We start from the raw sequence: 21,087 nt of genomic DNA, 5'->3' as shown, positions 1-21,087 counted from the left end.
CAAGGACCCAACTGCTTCAGCTACCACCTGTTGCCGCCCAGGGTATGCGTTAGCAGGAGGCTGGAGTCGGGAACTTGAACCCAGGTACCCCATCGTGGGCTATGAGCACCCAACCAGGGCCTTAGCCACTGCTGAAATGCCTGCCCTCAACTTTCCTGTTTTTCTGTTCTTCCTGATGGGCCAAGCCTCTGAGCCAGGGTTTTTGCATCTTAGAACTCCAGGCTTCCCACAGCCACACAGAGCAGTACGATGTAGCATCCAGGACACGAGAGACGGAGCAGGGGGAGGGCGAGCCTGTCAGCTTTAGAGCTCAAGGACTTTAGACATGAACACAGGGGGACTTAACCTCTGACACGTCTGCTGGGTGTCCCAGTGGGGCCACCCTAGGGCAGTGACCGGCAGAGCGAGGTCCTGCCTGGAAGAGCCATCCTCAGACAACACCGTCACTGGGCTCCCCCTTCCTCTCCACCCACAGCCCCCATGGCCGCCAAGGCACAGCACATACACCCTGAGCCTGGCCTCCACAGGTTGCACAACTGGGGACGGGATCTGCGGATGAAGAAACCATGCATGTCCGGGAAGCCTCTTCTGTGCTTTCCTAGGGGAAATGACCTGAGGGGCTTTCCAGGCACCAAGGCTGGCTTTGCCTTCTCCCCAAGGTCCCAACAGGGGCATTCAGTATAAAGGGGCAGCCTCCTGTCCCTAGCAGGTAGCGACCACAGAGCTGCTCCACCAAAACCCAGGTGAGGGCTCCTCCATGGGGTGACTCTTTAAAAAACAAACAAAAACCTTACTCTGTTTTCTGTGCCCTTGCAATGCAACTGTCCTGCCTGTCTTTATCCTGAGTGAGGTCTGGGCTGGGCACAGGGGCCCCTGTGGGTAAAGCTTTCCGGTGAGTTGTAGGGCTCTTCAGGGAGTGACAATGTGGTCCTTCCCCCTCTTGCTCCGGCAAGGCCATCTTGGGATTCTCTTAGATTCTGGCACTCAGGGCTATGGTCCAGAGCTGAGGGCTGTGGGTCTGAGAGGGGACCTTTTGCAGGAGCTCCTGGAGGAACCACGGAGACTCCTCCGAGAACCAACACAAGTAACCACCAGGCTGTCTTTGGAACACGGATGCCAAGGGGCTGGGGCCGGTCCTGTCCATGTGTGTCTGACCCTCTCCTTGCATTGCAGCACCATGAAGCTCCTCTCAGGCCTGCTTCTCTGCTCCTTGGTCCTGGGAGTCAGCGGCCAAGGCTGGTTCTCCTTCATCGGTGAGGCTGTGAGAGGTAAGGCTGAAAGGGGAGGGAAAGGCATCCCTGGACCACGAGGATCTGCCCTCGGGTAGTTTCCAGCCCAAGCAGCTGTGAGTGGCGCCTGGAGAAGCCATGCAGGCCGAGCAAGAGCCTGCCTTTCCTCTAGCCCATTCGCCACTGGCCAGCGAGGTCTTGGCCCCTGTCTCTGGGGTGCTGAGGCCCAGGAGAAGTAGCCAGTGATGTTCTCAGATCAGGTCAGGACACCAGGGCTCTGGGTCACCCCGTGGCTCTGGGCTGCTCCCAGGTGGCCCAGTGGGAAAACACTTATCCCTGCCCTCCATCCATGGGAGTTAGGGCCCCTGGAGGCTCCGCAGGGGATCTGGAAGGGAGAAAGGATTTTCTGGAGAGGAACCTAACGATATGGCACAGTTCTGCTTTCTGAGGCAGCGTTTAAACTTTCAGAGGTGTGCAGGACTGGATGGGACTAAGGGTTTGCTGGGTTGCTGCCGCCCCATCGACAGACACCTCGTGGCTGCTGTAGTATGTGCTTTCCCCGAGGGCAGGGTTTCTCACGTGTGTGCGAGGCATCGCTCTTATTTATCAAACAACTCAGAGTCCTGGCATTCGGAAAGGGAAGGGAGTTGGCCACAGCCCCAGAGGACTTGGGGCCTCCGTAAGGTGTGATTTCAGGGGTACATGGTGCTGTCCAGTGTGGCAGAATGGGCCAGGTGTTTCAGGAGCTTAGGGTTAGGATTCACATCAATCAATGACTCAGAGAAAACACAATTATCTTTCCCAGGAAAGCTAAGCCATTTGTGTTAGGTAGAAGATAAAAAGATGGGGATACTTCCTAAAGTCCATGGACAATTGCAATAAAAAGATAAATTTATTTTGGTGCCAAAAAATTTTGAATTCTATGCGTAGTTTTCTCATAATGTGCATTTCCGTGCATTTTTTTTCTACAGGCAGAGTTAGACAGTGAGAGAGAGAGACAGATAGAAAGGTCTTCCTTCCATTGGTTTACCCTGCAAATGGCTACTACGGCTGATGCACTGCACCAATTCGAAGCCAGAAACCAGGTGCTTCCTCCTGGTCTCCCATGCGGGTGCAGGGCCCAAGCACTTGGGCCATCCTCCACTGCCTTCCCAGGCCACAGCAGAGAGCTGGCCTGGAAGAGGGGCAACAGGGACAGAATCCGGCGCCCCAACCGGGACTAGAACCCGGTGTGCCAGCGCCGCAGGCGGAGGATTAGCCTAGTGAGCTGCAGCGCTGGCTCCGTGCATTTTCTGAATGCATGCATTTCAAAACTTTGTCCTCTAAGATAGACATGTTTTAATTTTTTCATACACCTTTTGAGGCACTCTCGTAGGCCTAAAATTGATATAAAATGTCCATCCAAGCAAACCCCATAAAAGTGTAATTAAAGGGCTGCACTAGCACTTAAGTCTTCTTCCTTCTTCCGGTTTCCTGGCTGGGTCATTTAAACAGGCCTGGCCTGACTCTCTCTGTGACTGCCCTTCCTGATTTGGTGACAGGAAGTGGGAACCAACACCCATCAAGTCCCCACAAGGACCTGTCAGTTTGTTCATTTCTAGCAGAATAAATCTGTGAGGCAAGTGTCTGCTCCCACTTTAAGGTGAGAAAACTGAGGCTTAGAGCACCTGGGTCCATTGCCCAGGGAGTTGCAGCCGGGAGGGCGTAGCTGAGTTGAGGTTGGAACGCAGAGGTGCATGAGGCTTAAGGCCTTGCCAGGTCTATCCCCTAGCACCTCCTAAAGCCCAGAGGTTGTCAGCGTCAGCCTGCGGCAAAGTCACCTGCAGCTCCTGAAAACTACCCTCACCTGGAACCCCCACCCCCACCCCACCCCCGCCCAAGAGTCTGGCTCATGACCTGGCCCTTAGGCTGCTCAGTAACTCTCCAGGAGGTCAGCAAGTGCAGCCCAGCCGGGAAGAATTGCGTCACTGCTTCCTCAGTCAGCTTGCAGCATCAGCACATCTACTTAGATTTTCAGGACATTAGTGGCCCTCGTCGTCGGAGGCACGACGCAAGCCACGATTCTGTGCGTTCCGTCTGCAAGGAGAGCCAGGGCGGAAGTGTTCTCTAGCTGTGCAGTTCTTCTCAGGCTCTGCCTTCTGCATCCCCACTCCACTCGGTCACTGCCTGGACCTCCCCCTATGTGGCTTCATTCTACGGCAGTGTGGCGGCCCAGGGCTCACTGCACACAGTCCAGAGGTGTGTTTGGATGTCCCACAGGGTGAATGTGCTGACAGCAAGTGGTAGCGGAAGCCAGGGATGCTTGCAAACACCTACAGTATTCAGGACAGTCCTGGAAGACGAAGACTTATCCGGCCCAGTATTTCAACAGTGCTAAAGTTGAGAGATCTTGTTTTTTCACAATTTTTCCTCCATCATCTTTAAACACTGAGGGCCCATCCAGCGAGGCCTGCACTGTGGGCATGGTGGGGTGACGGCGTTCTTCGATAAGAAGCACCAGAGACAAGTTTTCGGTGGACATGTCCATTTATTAACAACCCGGCAGAGGCTGTTGAAGGGCAGGCAGAGGGGAGTAGCTAGTTCAGGGCAACACTGATTCTGTAGGATAAAGCTGATGTTGGCGCCGCAATGCTTCTCCAATCAGCTTGAAGATCACGTAGCCTATGGAGCCTCCCAGGTGGTCATATGGGTCTGGCCACACCCGCGAGCTGTTTACCTGATGGACAATTACAAGGCCCTTCAACAGGAAGGGGGGGGGGGGTGTGCGTGGGGCTCCTGCCACCTGCCAGCGGTCAGGTCATAGAGTCCTTCCGGGGAGGCATGGTGTGCCATGCCCTCCTAACCTCCCGCATGGGCTAGGCAGTCAGTCTCCTAGCCAGCCAGGCACAGGGTCACCATGAAACACGTCACAGAGCCCATCTTAGTAAGATGCAGCACACAGCACCACAGCAGGCAACCCATGCAACACAGCTGCACCCACCTACGTGACTCCTGTAGAGTGAAATAGAGAAGCCCACTGAGACGAAGGGTTGTTCCTCTCAACCCAGGGTGCCCCAGGGCGCTATGATCCAGGGCTAAAATCTTGAGTCAAGAGAAGCTTATCGATTCTTTCACTCCTCTCTGCGCTGTCTCTCAGTCTCACTGTGTGTCTGACTTTCCTATCACCCATGCATTTCCTCTCCAGGGGCAGGGGACATGTGGAGAGCCTACACTGACATGAGAGAAGCCAATTACATAAATGCAGACAAGTACTTCCACGCTCGGGGCAACTATGACGCTGCCCAAAGGGGCCCTGGGGGTGTCTGGGCTGCCAAGGTCATCAGGTAACTGGGCTCCCAGGGAGGGCAGGGCTGGGTGGGCAGAGTTCACTGCCCTGGGGCTGACAGGGGATGAGCCCTGGAGTGGGGTCCAGTGGGCTGGGCCGCCCTTGACCCTGCCTGTCTGGCCCACCCTCTCCATCCAGGCCCAGTGCAGGCCTTGGGCTCATGGTAGACTCTGAGGATGGCCAGGGAAGCTGGGCCAACCTGCTCCTGAAAAGGAAAACCAGGGCCACGAGCGATGCCCAGGCCCCCCCCACCTGCTGCTCATGCAGCCCAAGGGGCACCAGTGGGGCTGAGCGGGGCTGTCCCAGCAGGGTCAGGGCTTCGGCCCCTCCTGCCTGGGCTGTCCTGGGCTCCCCTCAGAGCCCACCTTGCCAAGGGCTGATTGGGGAGTGGCTGTGGCTCAGTGGCTGCCGCTGACTCCCCTTGCTGCTGCCTGGATTCCAGTGACGTCAGAGAGGACCTTCAGAGACTCATGGGCCACGGAGCAGAGGACTCGATGGACGACCAGGCTGCCAACGAATGGGGCCGCAGTGGCAAAGACCCCAACCACTTTCGACCCAAGGGCCTACCCGACAAATACTGAGCTCCCTACTCTGCTGCCCCTGAGGACTGACCCAGAGTACTGAGTTCCGTGTGCGTGAGCTGGTGGCGGGCATACAACTGGTGTCTAATAAATGCGTATAAGACTGAATCTGTTGAAACTCTGCTGTTCTTTGTGGTGAGGATTGCCTGTCTCGTACAAAAGGTGATCACTGGGGCTGATGCTGTAGCGTAGTGGGTAAAATCATTGCCTGCAGTGCTGGCATCCCAGATAGGCGCTGGTTCTAGTCCCGGCTGCTCCTCTTCTGATCTAGCTCTCTGCTATGGCCTGGGAAAGCAGTGGAGCATGCTGGGCCCCTGCACCCACATGGGAGACCCAGAAGAAGCTCCTGGCTCCTGGCTTCAGATCGGCACAGCTCTGGCTGTTGCAGCCACTTGGGAGGTGTACCAGCAGATGGAAGATCTCTCTTTCTCTGCCTCTCTGTAACTTTGCCTTTCAAATAAATAAATCTTTTTTTTTTTTTTAAAAAAAAAAAGGTGATCCACGAACACCAAGGAGAAGGTCAAGGCTGGGCCTGAGTGTGGCCAGGGAGAGATGATCTCAGTAGCTACAGAGCGAAAACCCCTGCACCCACTCACCTGAGTCAGAGCTGCTCTCTCCAGGCCCAGGTGGCTGCACTGTTGCTGTTTCCAGGCCCTTCATGCCCAGGCCTCCTCACTCCCTGTCAGTGGTGTCCTGTCACCTTCTGTGGCCCCAGGGCCTTAGGTCTCAGTGGTCTCTGCCCGTGGGGACAGGGCACACATTTGTGGACTACTGGGCCATGGAAACCTGCTCCACTGCTGCCACGCTAATCTCCTGTTCATTTCTCAGCATCACCTGGAAGTTCAAATATCACTCAATATCTGTCCAGTCTAAGAACTGCCTTCAAGGAAATTTCCAGGAAGAAGCTCTCTCAGGAAGCATAGGCGTGCGGACATCATGATCAAGTTTCAGGAGCCTCCTGCTGCCTCTGACACGTTGTGTGTCCTTGGGGGAAGCTCCCCACTTCCTAAGCCAATTCCAAAAAAAGGGAGCCCGACGCATGGAATTTCCTGTTAAGGAAAGCATGGCCACGGATCACAGTGGTTTGGGTTCGTCAAAGCACAGAAAGAGTGAGTGATTCTCTCAGTCTTAAATTCCTGGGCAAGCCAAGCAACACTTACTCTGATATTATTATTATTATTATTATTATTATTATTATTAAGGTTCCAGCAAATGAAGTGCTCTGGTCGTTTGCAAGCTAGTGGATGGACTTCTCCATCCTAGTATTATTGCTGTTGCTCCCCCATTCACGGAGGAACGACACTAGACCCTGCACTGTTCTTTCTGCCCGGCTCTTCCCGGGTTAGCTGCCGGCCTCACTCGTGGAGGAACAACGCTGACGCTGTCCCGGGTTAGCTGCCGGCCCCCTCCACCTCCGTGGAGGTGCATGTTGTCTCTCTCCTCCTTTATAGTCCTCTTCCACCAATCCCAACTCTGCTACCCACACGCCGAGTACGCTGCTCTCCTCCAATCAGGAGCAGGATCAGCTCCTGCAGCTTATCAGACTGATGAGGCAGCTGCGTAGAGGTTGTTTGCGCTCTCTCTCAGCGCCATATTGTGGGAGAGCAGATGCATAGAATAAGTCTTAATTCCAGTAACTTAGTCTAGTCTCAGTTGCTCCCCACAATTGCCAGTAATAATATGCTGACTTTCCAAATTTCCGATTTGCAGAAATTTGGAAAGTTGATTTTTAAGTTAAAGACAGTGAGAGAATGGCAGACTTCCCAAATGGCCACAATAGCCAGGGCTGGGCCAGGACAACGCCAGGAGCCAGCAACTTCCATCTTGGTTTCCCCAATGGGTACCAGGTGCCCAGTGCTCAGGCCATCGACCACTGCCCTCTCTGCTGCGTTAGGAGGGAGCTGGATCTGAAGTGGAGCAGCAGGGATTCAAACCGACGCTCCAACACGGGGTGGTGGTGTGCAGGCAGCGGCTTATCCTGTGGCTGCACCGCAATGCCAGCTGCTGGCAAGCTTACAAGGCATTCTTTCCTTGACTCCTGCTGTCTTTCACTGCATTTCACAAAAGTTGAGAGCTTCAGCATGTGCCGCAGATACTAACCACGGGCATTCTCACCACAACAGATGGAGTCCTGACGCCTGCGCTCAGCAGTGCTCTGAGCCTGCTCTCACCAGCCCCCTGCCACCGCTGTCTCCCCAACCCCATCTGTCTTGTCCAGCCCCTTTCATTTCTCCTGGTTCAGTTCTCTACCACTCACTGAGCCCTCCTCCGCCCACACTTCTGCCCCCGCCCTCTGCTGTGAGCACCTCCACTTCCTGTTCACGCTTTGTCTTCCTCCTCCCTTGGGAGCTTCAACTTGTCTTTTCCCGTCGGTGTAAATTTAGCTGTGATTCTCTCCCGGGAGTCCTCTTCGCGCCAACTTTGTGGTGGTAGTGTCTGCAGGTGTTACACCCACATCGCCCCTTCTTTTCCTGTTTGCACTCCTGGGCCGGGACCTGTGTTTCTCCCATGCCAGAGAGGCACAATGTCAAGTTTGATCAGCAGAGGCCACTGGCAGGACTAGAAGGAAACCCCGAGCGGCCCTCGCCACGGGCACTTTCAGTGGTGCTCATAGGCCACGGCAGCTCCCCCCAAATTTCTGTGGTACCTCCACTGGATTTGCACTGCTCCTCCTTGTCAGCTCCGGGGGCCACAACAGAATATCACAGACTGGGTACTTAGCACAGGCACTTACACCTCACCACTCTGGAAGTGGAGATGTCCAGGGTCAAGGTGCAGGCTGGGCGGCTTCCTGGTGAGAATCCTCTGCCTGACGTGCAAACTTCACACCGTGCGCTCACATGGAGGAGACAGAGAGGGAGTCCTCCCCTGTCCTCTTACAGGGCTACGGGACCAGGGCTCACCCACTGTCACCTCACCTATCCATAGTCACTTCCCTACTTCCAGTAGAGCCATACGTGGGATTAGGCCTTCGATATGTGGGTTTTGGGGGACACGATGCATTCCTGAGAACTTTTTCCGGGGAATCCTAGCTCCTGCTCCCTTGTGGGCAGCTTCCAGGCAAGTTTGCAGAACCACAGCTGCAGCTCGGTGAGTCCAAGTGCCCTCCTGGGCAGCGTCATGTCGAATCTCGCAGGCAGCTCAGCGGGGCTCATGCTTGTCAGTGGAGGCTTGTGGCACCTAGCTCAGGTCATTTGCCACCCAACGAGCGACAAATTCAGGCAATCTCAGTCTCCAAAGGGGGCTTTTTTACAAACTGTAACTTCCTCGTATTCTTTGCCCTTGATCCTTAATCTTGTTACAGTCTACAATGCCCAGTATAAAAATTTTGGTTATAAAATTATGTCTGCAGGGGGCCTGTGCTGTGACGTACTTGGTAAAGCTGCTGTCTGCAGTGCTGGCATCCTATATGGGCACTGGTTCTAGCCCTGGCTGCTCCACTTCTGATCCAGCTTCCTGCTGATGGCCTGGGAGAGCAGTAGAAGATGTTCCAAGTCCTTGGGCCCCTACGCCCATGTGGAAGACCCAGAAGAAGCTCCTGGCTTCAGATTAGCACAGCTCCAGCCATTGCGGCTATTTGGGGAGTCAATCAGTGGATGGAAGATCTCTTTCTCTCTCTTTTTTCTCTGCCTCTCTCTCTGCCTCTATAACTCTGCCTCTCAAACAAATAAATAAATCTTTAAAATTACACCTGCATTCTTGTTCTGAACGTGCTCCCAGACTATTGCAAGGGGACAGCTCTATCCTGCACTCTCATGCCTGTAACATCCATGATTTCAATTGACTCAAGCTGCAGAAAGCATAAGACATATCCACAGTGGGTGACACAGCATTTTCACTGTGCTTAAAAAAAAGACAATGAAGCTAGGGCGACTGAGAGTGCTTGGGAGCCATCTGCGTGATAGAATAGACAGAAATGGAAGGAATTTGCAGGTGCTGCTGAGAAATGAACAGCAGACCAAGAGGCAGCAGCAGAGTGGCTGTGTCTTCTTTGCTCAGAGACACAGACCCCTGTGGACTGAGACCATGGGGGCACAGAAAGTGACAGGACACAGTTGGCAGGGAGTGTGGAGTTCTGGCATGTGAGGGCCTGGGAATAGCAGCATTGCCACCGCGTGGTCCTTGAGAGCCAAGCAGGTTTGATTCTGCAGATGCCCTCCCTGTGTGACACGGAGGTCATCTCCGCCAACCAAACACTCAGGCCCAGCATTGACCTTCACCGTGGTGTGCACGGATCATCCTTTGTACCAAACAGGCAGGCCCCACCACAAAGGACAGCAGAGTTTCAACAGATTCAGTCTCATACACATTTATTAGACACCAGTTGTGTGCCCGCCACCAGCTTCACGCACACGGGACTCAGCACTCTGGGTCCCAGTCCTCAGGGGCAGCAGAGCAGGGAGCTCAGTATTTGTCGGGCAGACCCTTGGGTCGGAAGTGGTTGGGGTCTTTGCCACTGCGGCCCCATTCGTTGGCAGCCTGGTCAGCCATCGAGTCCTCTGCTCCGTGGCCCATGAGTCTCTGAAGGTCCTCTCTGGCGTCACTGGAATCCAGGCAGCAGCAAGGGGAGTCAGCGGCAGCCACTGAGCCACAGCCACTCCCCAATCAGCCCTTGGCAAGGTGGGCTCTGAGGGGAGCCCAGGACAGCCCGGGAAGAAGGGGCCAAAGCCCTGACCCTGCTGGGACAGCCCCGCTCAGCCCCACTGGTGCCCCTTGGGCTGCATGAGCAGCAGAGGGAGGCGGGGCTGGGCATCACTCGTGGTCCTGGTTTTCCTTTTCAGGAGCAGGTTGGCCCAGCTTCCCTGGCCATCCTCAGAGTCTACCATGAGCCCAAGGCCTGCACTGGGCCTGGATGGAGAGGGTGGGCCAGACAGGCAGGGTCAAGGGCGGCCCAGCCCACTGGACCCCGCTCAGGGCTCATCCCCTGTCAGCCCCAGGGCAGTGAACTCTGCTCACCCAGCCCTGCCCTCCCTGGGAGCCCAGTTACCTGATGACCTTGGCAGCCCAGACACCCCCAGGGCCCCTTTGGGCAGCGTCATAGTTGCCCCGAGCGTGGAAGTACTTGTCTGCATTTATGTAATTGGCTTCTCTCATGTCGGAGTAGGCTCTCCACATGTCCCATGCCCCTGGAGAGGAAATGCATGGGTGATAGGAAAGTCAGACACACAGTGAGACTGAGAGACAGCCCAGAGAGGAGTCAAGGAATAAATGAGCTTCTACTCACTCGGGAACCCACCTACAATCATAACCCCCTGGATACGGTGGGTAGGAGGAGCATTTCTTATTCCTGGGGGATCCTGCAGGTAACTACCGACAGTCATTGAGGTGGGCACACCTGTGTTGTATTCGACAGTCCACGGTGCTACTTTATGCAACATCATAATTAAGGCTCTTTGGAAGCCATCTGTTCCCTCAGCCTTACCTTGAGTGGCCTCACCGATGAAGGAGAACCAACGTTGGCTGCTGACTCCCAGGACCAAGGAGCAGAGAAGCAGGCCCGAGAGGAGCTTCATGGTGCTGCAGTGCCAGGAGAGGGTCAGAGTCAGCGCCCAGGGACAGGACAGGTGCAGCCCTGCAAAGAGAGCTGTTGCTTGTTTCCATGGGCATCTCAGTGTTCTCACCGAGGAGCTCTGCAGCAGGACCTCACAGCCCTCTACTCTGATCCTCGCATCCCTGAGCCCAGGATTCTCTACAAGGGTCCCAAGGAGGCACTGATGGAGGAAGTGGGAGGTTGGAACCAGACTGTGGCTTTTTTTTTTTTTTAATGTATTTACTTATTTGAAAGTCAGAGTTACACAGAGAGCAAAGTAGAGGCAGAGAGAGAGAGAGAGAGAGAGAGAGAGAGAGGTCTTCCATCCGCTGGTTCACTCCCCAAATGGCCACAATGGCCAGAGTTGTGCTGATCAGGAGCTTCTTCCAGGTCTCCCACGTGGGTGCAGGGGCCCAAGGACTTGGGCCATCCTCCACTGCTTTCCCAGGCCACAGCAGAGAGCTGGACTGGAAGAGGAGCAACCGGGACAGATTCCGGCGCCCCAGCCGGGACTAGAACCCAGATTGCTGGCACCGCAGGTGGAGGATTAGCCTAGCGAGCAGCGGCGCTGGCCCTAAAACTCATTTTTAAAAGCACTGGTAATTCAGGGCCGGCCTAATGGTATAGTGGGGAAAGCTGCCACCTGCAGTGCCTGCATCCCATATGGGCACTGGTTCGAGTCCCAGCTGCTCCATTTCCAATCCAGCTTTCTGCTACGGCCTGGGAAAGCAGTAGAAGATGGCCCAGGTCCTTGGGCCCCTGCACTCACGTGGGAGACCTGGAAGAAGCTCCTGGCTCCTGGATTTGGTTCAGCTCAGCTCCGATCATTGAGGTCATTTCTAGAGCGAACCAGTGGGGAAGGACCTCTCTCTCTGCCTCTGCCTCTCTGTAACACTGCCTTTCAAATAAATAAATCTAATAAAAGAATTCTAAAAGCACTGGTAATTCACCAGAAAGCATTCCTCACGTGTCTCCTGTGCCCAGCACAGACCTCACAGGATAAACCTAACGCAGGATAATTATATTTTGAAGGAAATTAACAATCTTGCTGGGCAACAGAAAACAATAATTTTTTTAAAGAATCACTCCGTGGAAGAGCCCTCACCTGGGTTCTGGTGGAGCAGAGCTGCGGTCGCTGCCTGCCAGGGACAGGAGGCTGCCTTTATACGGAGTCTCCCTACTGGAACCCTGCGGAGAAGGCAAAGCCAGCCGTGGTGCCTGGGAAAGTCCCTAGGAAAGTGCAAAGGAGACTTCCCGGACAACGGCGGTTGCTTCATCCACAGGTCTCGTCCCCAGTTGTGCAACCTGCGGAGGCCAGGTGGGTGTGCTGTGCCTTGGCGGCCATCGGGGCCGTGAGCAGAAGGGACGGGGGAGCCCAGCAGTGGCCCCAGGGCTGCCGGGAGGTGTGCAGTCCGTGGGTGCTTTTCCAGGCAAGACCTTGCACTCCTACTCATTGCCTCAAGATGGCGCTGCTGGGACAACCGGTACTCCTGCGATCAAGTCTAAAGCCCTTGAGCTCCAAAGCTGACAGGATGGCCACCAGATCTCCTGTGCCTGGCCGCCTCCTTCCACTGGTTTGGAGCCTGAGCTCTAAGGCACAGCTACCCCTGCTCAGCTGATTTAGCCCGTTAGGAAATGGATCATCTGGCTGGCTCCTGAGGGGGTCGATGCAGTAGAAGGGACTTTCTGCTTCCCCGGCCCATGCCTGGAGACCCTCGTGGTGGGAGTAAGAGTGTGGTGCCTAATGAGCAGTGCCTGGGTCTTGCTCAGGGGAACGGTGGGGAGAGCTCTTTATCCCCTGGGGAGGGGGTCCTTGCGTGCATCCCTGAGACATCACAGGGCTCCTCCTGCCCTGCAGCAGCTGGTGGAGGAGCACGGGGGTGGGAGAGGCAGTACCCCCACCCAGCACAGGGAGGCCAGGATATGAACAGAGGCAGTGCACACATCAGCTCCCTTGGGCTCCGCCAGTGCAGCCCATCTTCACGCTCTGAGGGCTGGGCCTTTTGGGGTACCCCCCTGGAAATTTCTAGGAAAGGGGCAAGGCCAGGTGGAGGGCGTGAAGGGGACCCCACAGGCCTGGTAGCAAGTGAGTGGCTCTCATCCAGACAATGGTCTTGTGTTCTGGAACCCTCCCCCGATGCCCTCCCCTGTCTGTATGCCACCCCCTTAAGCCCACTGCACGGTCCATTCCAGAGCTTGGTTTTCACACACACTCAGGCAGGACAGCTACTGTCCCCAGAGAGAATGCCCACAGGGAAAAGCTAATGGCCTCCACCCGGTATAGAAAGCTGTAGCATATCATGATCTCCTGGGGTTTATTCCAGGGATCCCAAAATGGTTCACTATCTTTGTGATTTACTCCATCTGTAATGGAGGGAGCACGACATATTTATTTTACTAGACACGGAAAACATCTTTCACAATGGCCAACAGTTAGTAATGGTAAAGAAAATGGATAACAAAGCAAGAAGGGACCCTTCTAACTTGATAAAAGCTAATAAGCACCAATGATATTTATCAGCAGATCTCAAACTGCTCCAGGGAACACTAAGGGTCCCTCGGTCTCTTTCAGGGCATCTGTGAGGTCAGAATCCCTTTTCTTGTAATACTAAGACATGGTCTTTCCTTTTTCGCTCAGGTTCATTGATAACGTTTTGGACTTCACACTGCCAGTGGTCTTTAAAGGCACGATGACTTATTGGGTTCTGGTGTCAAAGAACAGCCATGTGCTTCCGAAAATGTTACTGCACACTACACATCTGTGCACAGCTGTCTTCACACACAGCTTACCCCCATGATGCATTGCAGCAGACAGAATGCAAATCAGACATAAGAATCCGCCACCATCTCTTAATCCAGACACTAAAAGACGTTCAAGTATATAAAACCATGTTACCCTTCTTACCAATTTTTTGTTTGAGGCAAGCTATTTCTCATAACAGTATATTATTTATGTAGACATTTAGTTGATTTTTTAGTTTTAACAGAACTAACAAATGTTTTCAGATTTCTGTTTCATATGGTAAATATTTTTAGATAGAATCTCTTCAATCAACGTTACTTGAGAACCTGACACGTTTTAGAGTGAGGAGGGGTCCAGAGGGAAAGTGTTTGGGAAAGAACGCTCTATAGCAAACAGCAGGTGCAATGAAGAAACTCTGGTGCCTCTCAAGAAGGCCGTGAACGAGACAAGGGCGTCCACCTCTCACTGCCACTCTTGCACGCACTTCTGGACGACCTAGACAGAGCTAAAGATGAGAAGCATGAGGATGGCAAGAAGTGGAAGACATGCACCCACGTGGGGAGACATGGAGGAGGCTCCTGGCTCCTGGCTTCAGATTGGCCCAGCCCCAGCTGTTGTGGCTGTTTGTTTCTCATGGTGATGGGAAATCAGTGGCCCAACCTCTACCGGAAAGGTGTTCTGATGTTATGTCAGGGGACTTGCCACCAGTTACGTGTGAAAAGATGGAACGGGCCAAAGTCCAGGCTTCTGCTGCCAGGTGCTGAGGCTACCGTGACCCAAAGCATTCTCCCAAGCCAGACTATGCAATCTGGAATTCCCCAACCATCTTTGTTTTGTCCAGGGGCGGCCACATCCCCAGAAGTGAAAGCAGGAACCTGGCATAGAAAGTGCACCAGCCAAGGCCTGTGTGTCCTGGGCTCTGGCCCTCGAGGGGGCCACTTCTGCGCTGCAGCTTCTCCAGCAGGAATGGGCTTGGAGGTGGATTTTTTTCTTAATGAGTTCAAGAATCATTCTTAGGCAATGTGGTGTACACATGGGGAAGGATTTAGCTGCAAGAACACAAAAGATGAATTCTTCAATAAACAAAATAACCCCATCCTAGGGAGTTCACTTAGATTCTTCCAGGAATTAGAGATTTCAAAAAGTACAAGGCCTGGCTTAATAGGCCTGTTGCTTGCAAGGTTGAAAGCTGGGCATCCGTTTTAAAAGCTAGCTTCTCGGGCAGGCATTAGACCCAGCAGTTAAGACTCTCACATTCAGGGGCCAGTGTCTTGGCATGGTGGGTTAAGCTATGTCTGTGACGCTGGCATCCCATATGGGTGCAGGTTCAAATCCCAGCTGCTCCATTTCCAATACAGCTCCCTGCAAATAGATCTGGGAAAGCAGCAGAAGATGGACCAAGTCTTTGGGCCCCTGCACCCATGTGGGAGATGCAGATGAAGCCCCTAGCTCCTGCCTTTGGCCTGGCCCAGCCCCTCGGGTTCTCTCCTTTCCTTCCTCTCTCAGAGAAAGCCCTGTTACACTCAGCAGTGCCCTTCCCAGGGGCCCTAAGCTTGTTGTTCCCCATCTCTCACCTTCAGTCTCTCTCTCTCTCTCTTTCAACACCCTTCCTGTGCTCTGCAACCCTCCCTCCTCGTTCCAGGACTCCTCTGACCTTTTCATTCATTCATTCATTCATTCATTCCATAGCTCAGCAAGAATCCATGAAGCAGTGACACCGAACTGCTGACTACAAGCCCGCGCGCTCACGGTACCTGACACCAGGCATCTGACAACACACCCTTCTCTCCTCCCTGGAAAACGAGTCTGCCGTGACAGCGGATGTGCCCAGGGAGGCTGGTCGCGCTCTGATGTCTCATCATAAGCCAGGACTGCCCGCCCCACCACCCACTATCCCCCTCAAGTTCCCTCACTTTCCCCTCTCCTGGATGACCACAGTTTACTTGCAACACTTCCCCCTTGGTCCTCCTCAGTCGATGACTTGCCTTCCTGTTTTGCAGTCAGAAATGAACTTCCAGCTGCTGGCGTCATGGCATAGTGGGGTAAACCACAGCCCGCAGTGCCAGCATCCTGTGTGCGGGCGCTGGTTCGTGTCCTGGCTGTTCCGCTTCCTATCCAGCTCCCTGCTAACGTGCCTGGGAAAGCAGCGGAAGATGGCCCAAGAGTTTGGGCCCCTGCACCCACATGGGAAACCCAGATGAAGCTCCTGACCCCTGGCTTCGGCCTGGCTCAGCCCTGGCCACTGTTACTTCTGGGGAGTGAACCAGCAGAGGGAAGATTCGCTCTTCCTCCCCCTCCCCCTCCCTCTCCCTTTCAAATGAATAAATAAATCTTTTTTTAAAAAAGGAATGAACTTCCAAGGACTCCTACCATCTCCTGCACTGACTCAGTCACATTTATCCCCAGATACTCTGTGTTCTTTTGAGGTTCAAGGGTGACCTGTCCACAGCGCTCCCTGAGGCCAGCCTCCACCTCTGCTCAGATCATGCAGACAAGAGGGAGTCCTGTTGCTGGAGACTGGGACCAAGGTGGAAACATTAGCACAGTCACAGTGTAATCATACAGTATATTATCAGCACCTCACTCATCAAAAGGCAGGTAAGGCTGCTGCCTGAAGCACTGGCATCCTATATGATCGCCGGTTCGAGTCCCGGCTACTCCACTTCCAATCCAGCTCTCTGCTATGGTCTGGGAAAGCAGTAGAAGATGGCCCAAGTCCTTGGGCCCCTGCACCCCTCCCTGTCCTGGGATTCAGCAGCCAGGGCTGATTCTCCTTCATTGGTGAGGCCGTGAGAGGTAAGGCTGAAGGAGGCCTGGGCTCTAGGGGGTTAGAGCCACTGTCTAGGCCACATTGGCCTATGCAGTGCCAGATGTCAGAGCAGAGGCTGAACATGAGGCCACAGTTGGCCCGGCAGGTGTGTGAAATACCATATCTTAAGGCTCAGCTGTCATCAGTGTCAGGGACGCATGGAAATCACCTGGAGAGTGCTGCAGACCCCCACCGACCCTGCAGAGGCTGGGGGAATTGGCCTGAGTGTGGTCTGGTTATCAGGACGTGCAGTACCTCTCCAGGAGATCAGAAAATGTAGACACAGCTGAGAACCATGGGCTTAAACCCAGGGCCACGAGCGATGCCCAGCCCTCCCTCTCTCTGCTGCTCATGCAGCCCAAGGGGGACCAGAACAACATTGTGTGGTTCTTTGAGGTGGGGACTGCCTGTTTGGTACAAAGGGTGATCCGTGCACACCACGGTGAAGGTCAATGCTGGGCCTGAGTGTTTGGCTGGGGGGAGATGACCTCAGTGTCACACAGGAACACCTGCACCAGCCCCTCCAGAATCAGACCTGCCTGCCTCGCCAGGTCCATGTGGCTGCACTGCTGTCACGTGCAGGCCTCCTCCCTCCTTGCCCCTGCTGGCAGTACCCAGTCTCCTTCTGGGCCCTCAGGGTCTCGGTTCTCAGTGAGCTCTGCCTGTGCGTGGAGAACTGGACTGTGAAATCCCGCTCTTCCCGATCGCCTGTTCACTTCTCTGCATGGTAATCAGTTTCCTTCCATTCCATCTAGAAATGCCGTCAAAACAATTTCCCTCTCCTCTAATTACAGCCACTCAGGTAGAGTTTCCCAGGAGCCAGCCCTGTCAGGAAAGCTAGGCCTAGGGACAAAATCAGGACCAGATGTTGGGAGACTTGTGCTGCCTTTGACAGGTTCAGTGTCCTTGAGAGAAGTCGCTCTCTTCCTGAGCCCTTCCAAAGACGGAAGCTTGCAGCATGGCACTTCCTACTAAACAACAACAACAATAACGACTAAACCCATGGCCATTGATATTAGTGATTTGGGTTGATTCAAGCACAGAAATTGTAACTCTCTGATTCATAAATTACTGATTAAACCAACCTTCTTTGTTTTTTTTTTATAATTTATTTATTTATTTATTTGAAAGGTAGAGTTATAGACTGAGAGAGAGAGACAGAGAGAAAGGTCTTCCTTCTGTTGGTTCACCCCCCAAATGGCCACCGCGGCCGGAGCTGCACTGATCCAAAGCCAGGAGCCAGGTGCTTCCTCCTGGTCTCCCATGCGGGTGCAGGGCCCAAGCACTTGGGCCATCCTCCACTGCCTTCCTGGGCCACAGCAGAGAGCTGGCCTGGAAGAGGAGCAACCGGGACTAGAGCCTGGTGCCCATATGGGATGCCGGATGCCGGTGCTGCAGGTGGAGGATTAGCCAAATGAGCCATGGCGCCAGCCCCTCTTTGTTTCTTTTTTAAACAAACACTACAGTTGGGTTTTTGTTTTTGTTTTTTTTTTTGTTTTGTTTTGTTTTGTTTTTTGGTTTTTTTTTTTTTTTTTTTTTTTTTTTTTGACAGGTAGAGTGGACAGTGAAAGAGAGAGACAGAGAGAAAGGTCTTCCTTTTGCCGTTGTTTCACCCTCCAATGGCCGCCACGGCTGGCGCGCTGCGGCCGGCGCACTGCACTGATCTGAAGCCAGGAGCCAGGTGCTTCTCCTGGTCTCTCATGGGGTGCAGGGCCCAAGGACTTGAGCCATCCTCCACTGCACTCCCGGGCCACAGCAGAGAGCTGGCCTGGAAGAGGGGCAACCGGGACAGAATCCGGTGCCCCGACCAGAACTAGAACCCGGGGTGCTGGCATCGCTAGGTGGAGGATTAGCCTATTGAGCCGCGGCGCTGGCCCAACAAACACTACAGTTCTAAGAAGTAAAAGAACCTGGATTGTTAGAGCTGGTAGGTGGACTTCTCTGTCCAGGTATTATTTCAAGGAGTCCCGTGCTGGCTGTTCTCTCAGACGCAGGCTTAGGCCTCCTGAGTCCGCGCCTTCTCATGGGAGAGTTCTCAGACAGTTGTGATTATACACGGGAGTACTTCCACTTCATGATCACAGCTCTTCTTCCTTGGGAAGAAATGGAAGCTTGTCTTTCCCTACAGACGTTCTCTTCAATTCCATTTTATTTCTTTTTTTTTTAAAGTTATTTATTTATTTGAAAGGTGGAATTATAGAGGCAGAGAGAGAGAGGTCTTCCATCCATTTGGTTCACTCTTCCAAATGGCCACAACGGCTGGAGCTGGGCCGATCCAAAGCTGGGAACCAGGAGCTTCTTCCGGGTCTCCCACACAGGTGCAGGGGCCCAAGGAGTTGGGCCATCTTCTACTGCTGTCTCAGGCCACAGCAGAGAGCTGGATTGGAAGGGGAACAGTCCATAAGGGATGCTGGCACTGCAGGCGGCGGCTTTACCCGCTACACCACAGCGTTGCCTCAATTCCATTTTCAAAGTAAAAGTGTATGCCAGTAATTAATTTATTAATTTTGAGTTCCAAATCCACCCTTCTCTCTGGTTGTGGTAACGAGCTGAACCCTGTAAACATTTCTCCTTACCAGTTGGGCAAGATGCTCATCTTTGTCAGTAGAGGGCGCTAGAGTGCGAGGCAGGAAACAAAACCTTTTCTTCCTGCTCTTGCGTGCGTGGCTTCCTTCTGGTTCCGGTGGGGCAAGACTCCTCAGGGCAGGAACCTTGGTGGCACTTGTGGGGCTTTCACTGGTATTCCAAGGCTGGAGCAGCTTCTCGGTGGGTTCGGAGGCACCTTGCCTGGCTTCCCACCAAGTTCAGCAGCTTCCTGCCTCCTACCCCTGCGTGTACAAATTTCCAGTGAATTTGCAGGGAATCCCAGCCGCATGCATGCCCACTGAATTCTGCACCCCTGAGCACGTTGTGTGGATATCTCCCGGGGGGGGGGGTTGCATATCGCCTTTGGCTTGTGTCATGCAGCAAACAGCACCTGTGACAGCCATACGCCTTCCAACACCTTGTGGTGCAAACCTCAGCCTGCCAGCGTCCTTTCCCATGTTGCTTCCTTCCTGTCTTCTGCATGCCCTAGTAGCCAACCTCCTGCTGCTGCTTAAGAATTCTTTATGTCAAACTCTCCCTCTTGAATGTCCCGACTCTTGGCTGGCCCATGAGTGGTAAAAGGCGTCTCCAATGTCTTTGGCATTTTACACACCTTCTCTCACTTCATATCTACAGCAACACAGATCAACTCTCACCCCTCACCCACCCACCTCCGACCCCGGGCACCCTGGGCCTCTGCAGTGATTTTATTGCCATTCCCAGACTCCCTGTGTCCTGAAGGGAACCCCAGCCAGCTGTGACTTCCCCCTTGTCTGCCACCACGTCTTGTCCCGCAGCATCTTCTTTCCGTTAGGCGTTGGGAAGGCTAATCCCACGAGTCTTGGCAGTTGATCCTCTGGTATCATCAATGCCATCTCCTATCTCTAATCCAATTTTTATCCTGTTCCTTTTCATTCTAACTAAAGAGTGGCTCTTGGCCGGTGCCGCGGCTCACTAGGCTAATCCTCCACCTGTGGTGCCGGCACACCGGGTTCTAGTCCTGGTCAGGGCGCCGGATTCTGTCCCGGTTGCCCCTCTTCCAGGCCAGCTCTCTGCTATGGCCAGGGAGTGCAGTGGAGGATGGCCCAAGTGCTTGGGCCCTGCACCCCATGGGAGACCAGGAGAAGCACCTGGCTCCTGGCTTCAGATCGGCACGGTGTGCCAGCCACAGTGCACTGGCCGTAGCAGCCATTGGGGGGTGAACCAATGGAAAAGGAAGACCTTTCTCTCTGTCTCTCTCTCTCTCTCTCTGTCCACTCTGCTTGTCAAAAAAAAAAAAAAGAGTGGCTCTCCTGTTAGTTTCCCTCATCTTTGGCCCAACTTTGAATTCAGAAGCAAGTGTAAATCCCGCTTCCTCAAAGAGCCTTCCCAGTAGCCATGCACCACATTCTGGGGTGGAGTTTGTGACTTCCAACCACTTAGTTCACACCTGCTGACTCATCTGTACCCCACGCTCTACGACCTAATTCTTTTATATGTGTTGGTTCCCTGCTAGTTTTCAAGGCCTTCTAACATAACTCACATTTGAACAGCAACTTACATAGTATTTTCCTGCAAAACTTTTCATTCCCTCGTTTGACAACATTTATTGTTCCAAGTGGGAAGTGAGATATGTAGATAGACACTCACAACATATCTTAATAAGGACCTCAACAGGGGCACATGCTGGTAGCAATTCAAACATTGCAGAGGTGTAGGAAGCCAGTGAATAATAATTATAGGGGCCAGCACAGTGGAGTAGCAGGTGAAGCTGTCACCTTCAGTGCCGGCATCCCATATCCGCACTGGTTCAAGACCTGGCTACTCCTCTTCCTATCCAGCTCTCTGCTGTGGCCTGGGAAAGCAGTAGAGGATGGCCCAAGTCCTTGGGCCCCTGCACCCATGTGGGAGACCTGGAAGAAGCTCGTGGCTCCTGGCTTCGGATCACCTCTGCTCCAACAGTCGTGGCTATTTGGGGAGTGAACTGGCAAAATGGAAGACCTCTCTCTCTCTCTCTCTCTCTCTCTCTGCATCTCTGTAACTCTGCCTTTCAAATAAATAAATAAATCTTTTAAAAAATTATAATAGTTGCCATTTCTTCAGCGTGGATGCAAGACTGCTCTTTATGTTAACTGGCTTGATATAAGTTGCAGAGAAATCTTTGACGTTCTCAGCTGAGGAAGCAAAGCTTAGAGGTGTGTGTGCAGAACGCTCTCTGAGATCACGCGTTAAAGGCGCAGACCAGGGTTGCAGGCTGCTTCGTCTGCCCCTGGAACCTGTGAGACACTTGTACAAGACCAAGAGG

The 21,087-nt window shown here is 53.6% G+C and overlaps 2 protein-coding genes and 1 long non-coding RNA gene across 6 annotated transcripts; 2 read left to right on the top strand and 1 right to left on the bottom strand.

Annotated features, from left to right (window-relative positions):
• Nucleotides 1-711: 711 nt before the first annotated feature.
• LOC100009259 (serum amyloid protein A) lies at nucleotides 712-5,243 on the top strand. Its single transcript, XM_089327895.1, has 4 exons — nucleotides 712-743; nucleotides 1,174-1,268; nucleotides 4,414-4,552; nucleotides 4,997-5,243. The coding sequence occupies exons 2-4, from the start codon at nucleotides 1,178-1,180 to the stop codon at nucleotides 5,133-5,135; spliced, it is 369 nt and encodes a 122-aa protein (XP_089184021.1). The 5' UTR covers nucleotides 712-743; nucleotides 1,174-1,177; the 3' UTR covers nucleotides 5,136-5,243.
• Nucleotides 5,244-9,428: 4,185 nt separating this feature from the next.
• On the bottom strand, nucleotides 9,429-15,271 carry LOC100009168 (serum amyloid protein A). 4 transcript variants are annotated; one of them, XM_089327772.1, is made up of 4 exons: nucleotides 15,163-15,271; nucleotides 10,558-10,707; nucleotides 10,123-10,261; nucleotides 9,429-9,678 (listed from the first exon to the last, which is right to left on the bottom strand). In XM_089327772.1, the coding sequence occupies exons 2-4, from the start codon at nucleotides 10,646-10,648 to the stop codon at nucleotides 9,540-9,542; spliced, it is 369 nt and encodes a 122-aa protein (XP_089183898.1). In that variant the 5' UTR covers nucleotides 10,649-10,707; nucleotides 15,163-15,271; the 3' UTR covers nucleotides 9,429-9,539.
• Nucleotides 15,272-18,882: 3,611 nt separating this feature from the next.
• LOC149128380 (uncharacterized) lies at nucleotides 18,883-20,864 on the top strand. Its single transcript, XR_016212737.1, has 2 exons — nucleotides 18,883-18,983; nucleotides 20,624-20,864. It is a non-coding gene; the product is annotated as an uncharacterized LOC149128380 (long non-coding RNA).
• The last annotated feature ends 223 nt before the right edge of the window (nucleotides 20,865-21,087 follow it).

The sequence above is a fragment of the Oryctolagus cuniculus genome, chromosome 1, assembly GCF_051225735.1.
Source record: "Oryctolagus cuniculus isolate XC-2025 breed Fujian yellow rabbit chromosome 1, ASM5122573v1, whole genome shotgun sequence".
NCBI classification, from domain to species: Eukaryota; Metazoa; Chordata; class Mammalia; order Lagomorpha; family Leporidae; genus Oryctolagus; species Oryctolagus cuniculus.
The sequence above is the reverse complement of the archived record's forward strand: the minus strand, read 5'-3'. Positions and strand labels throughout refer to the sequence as shown.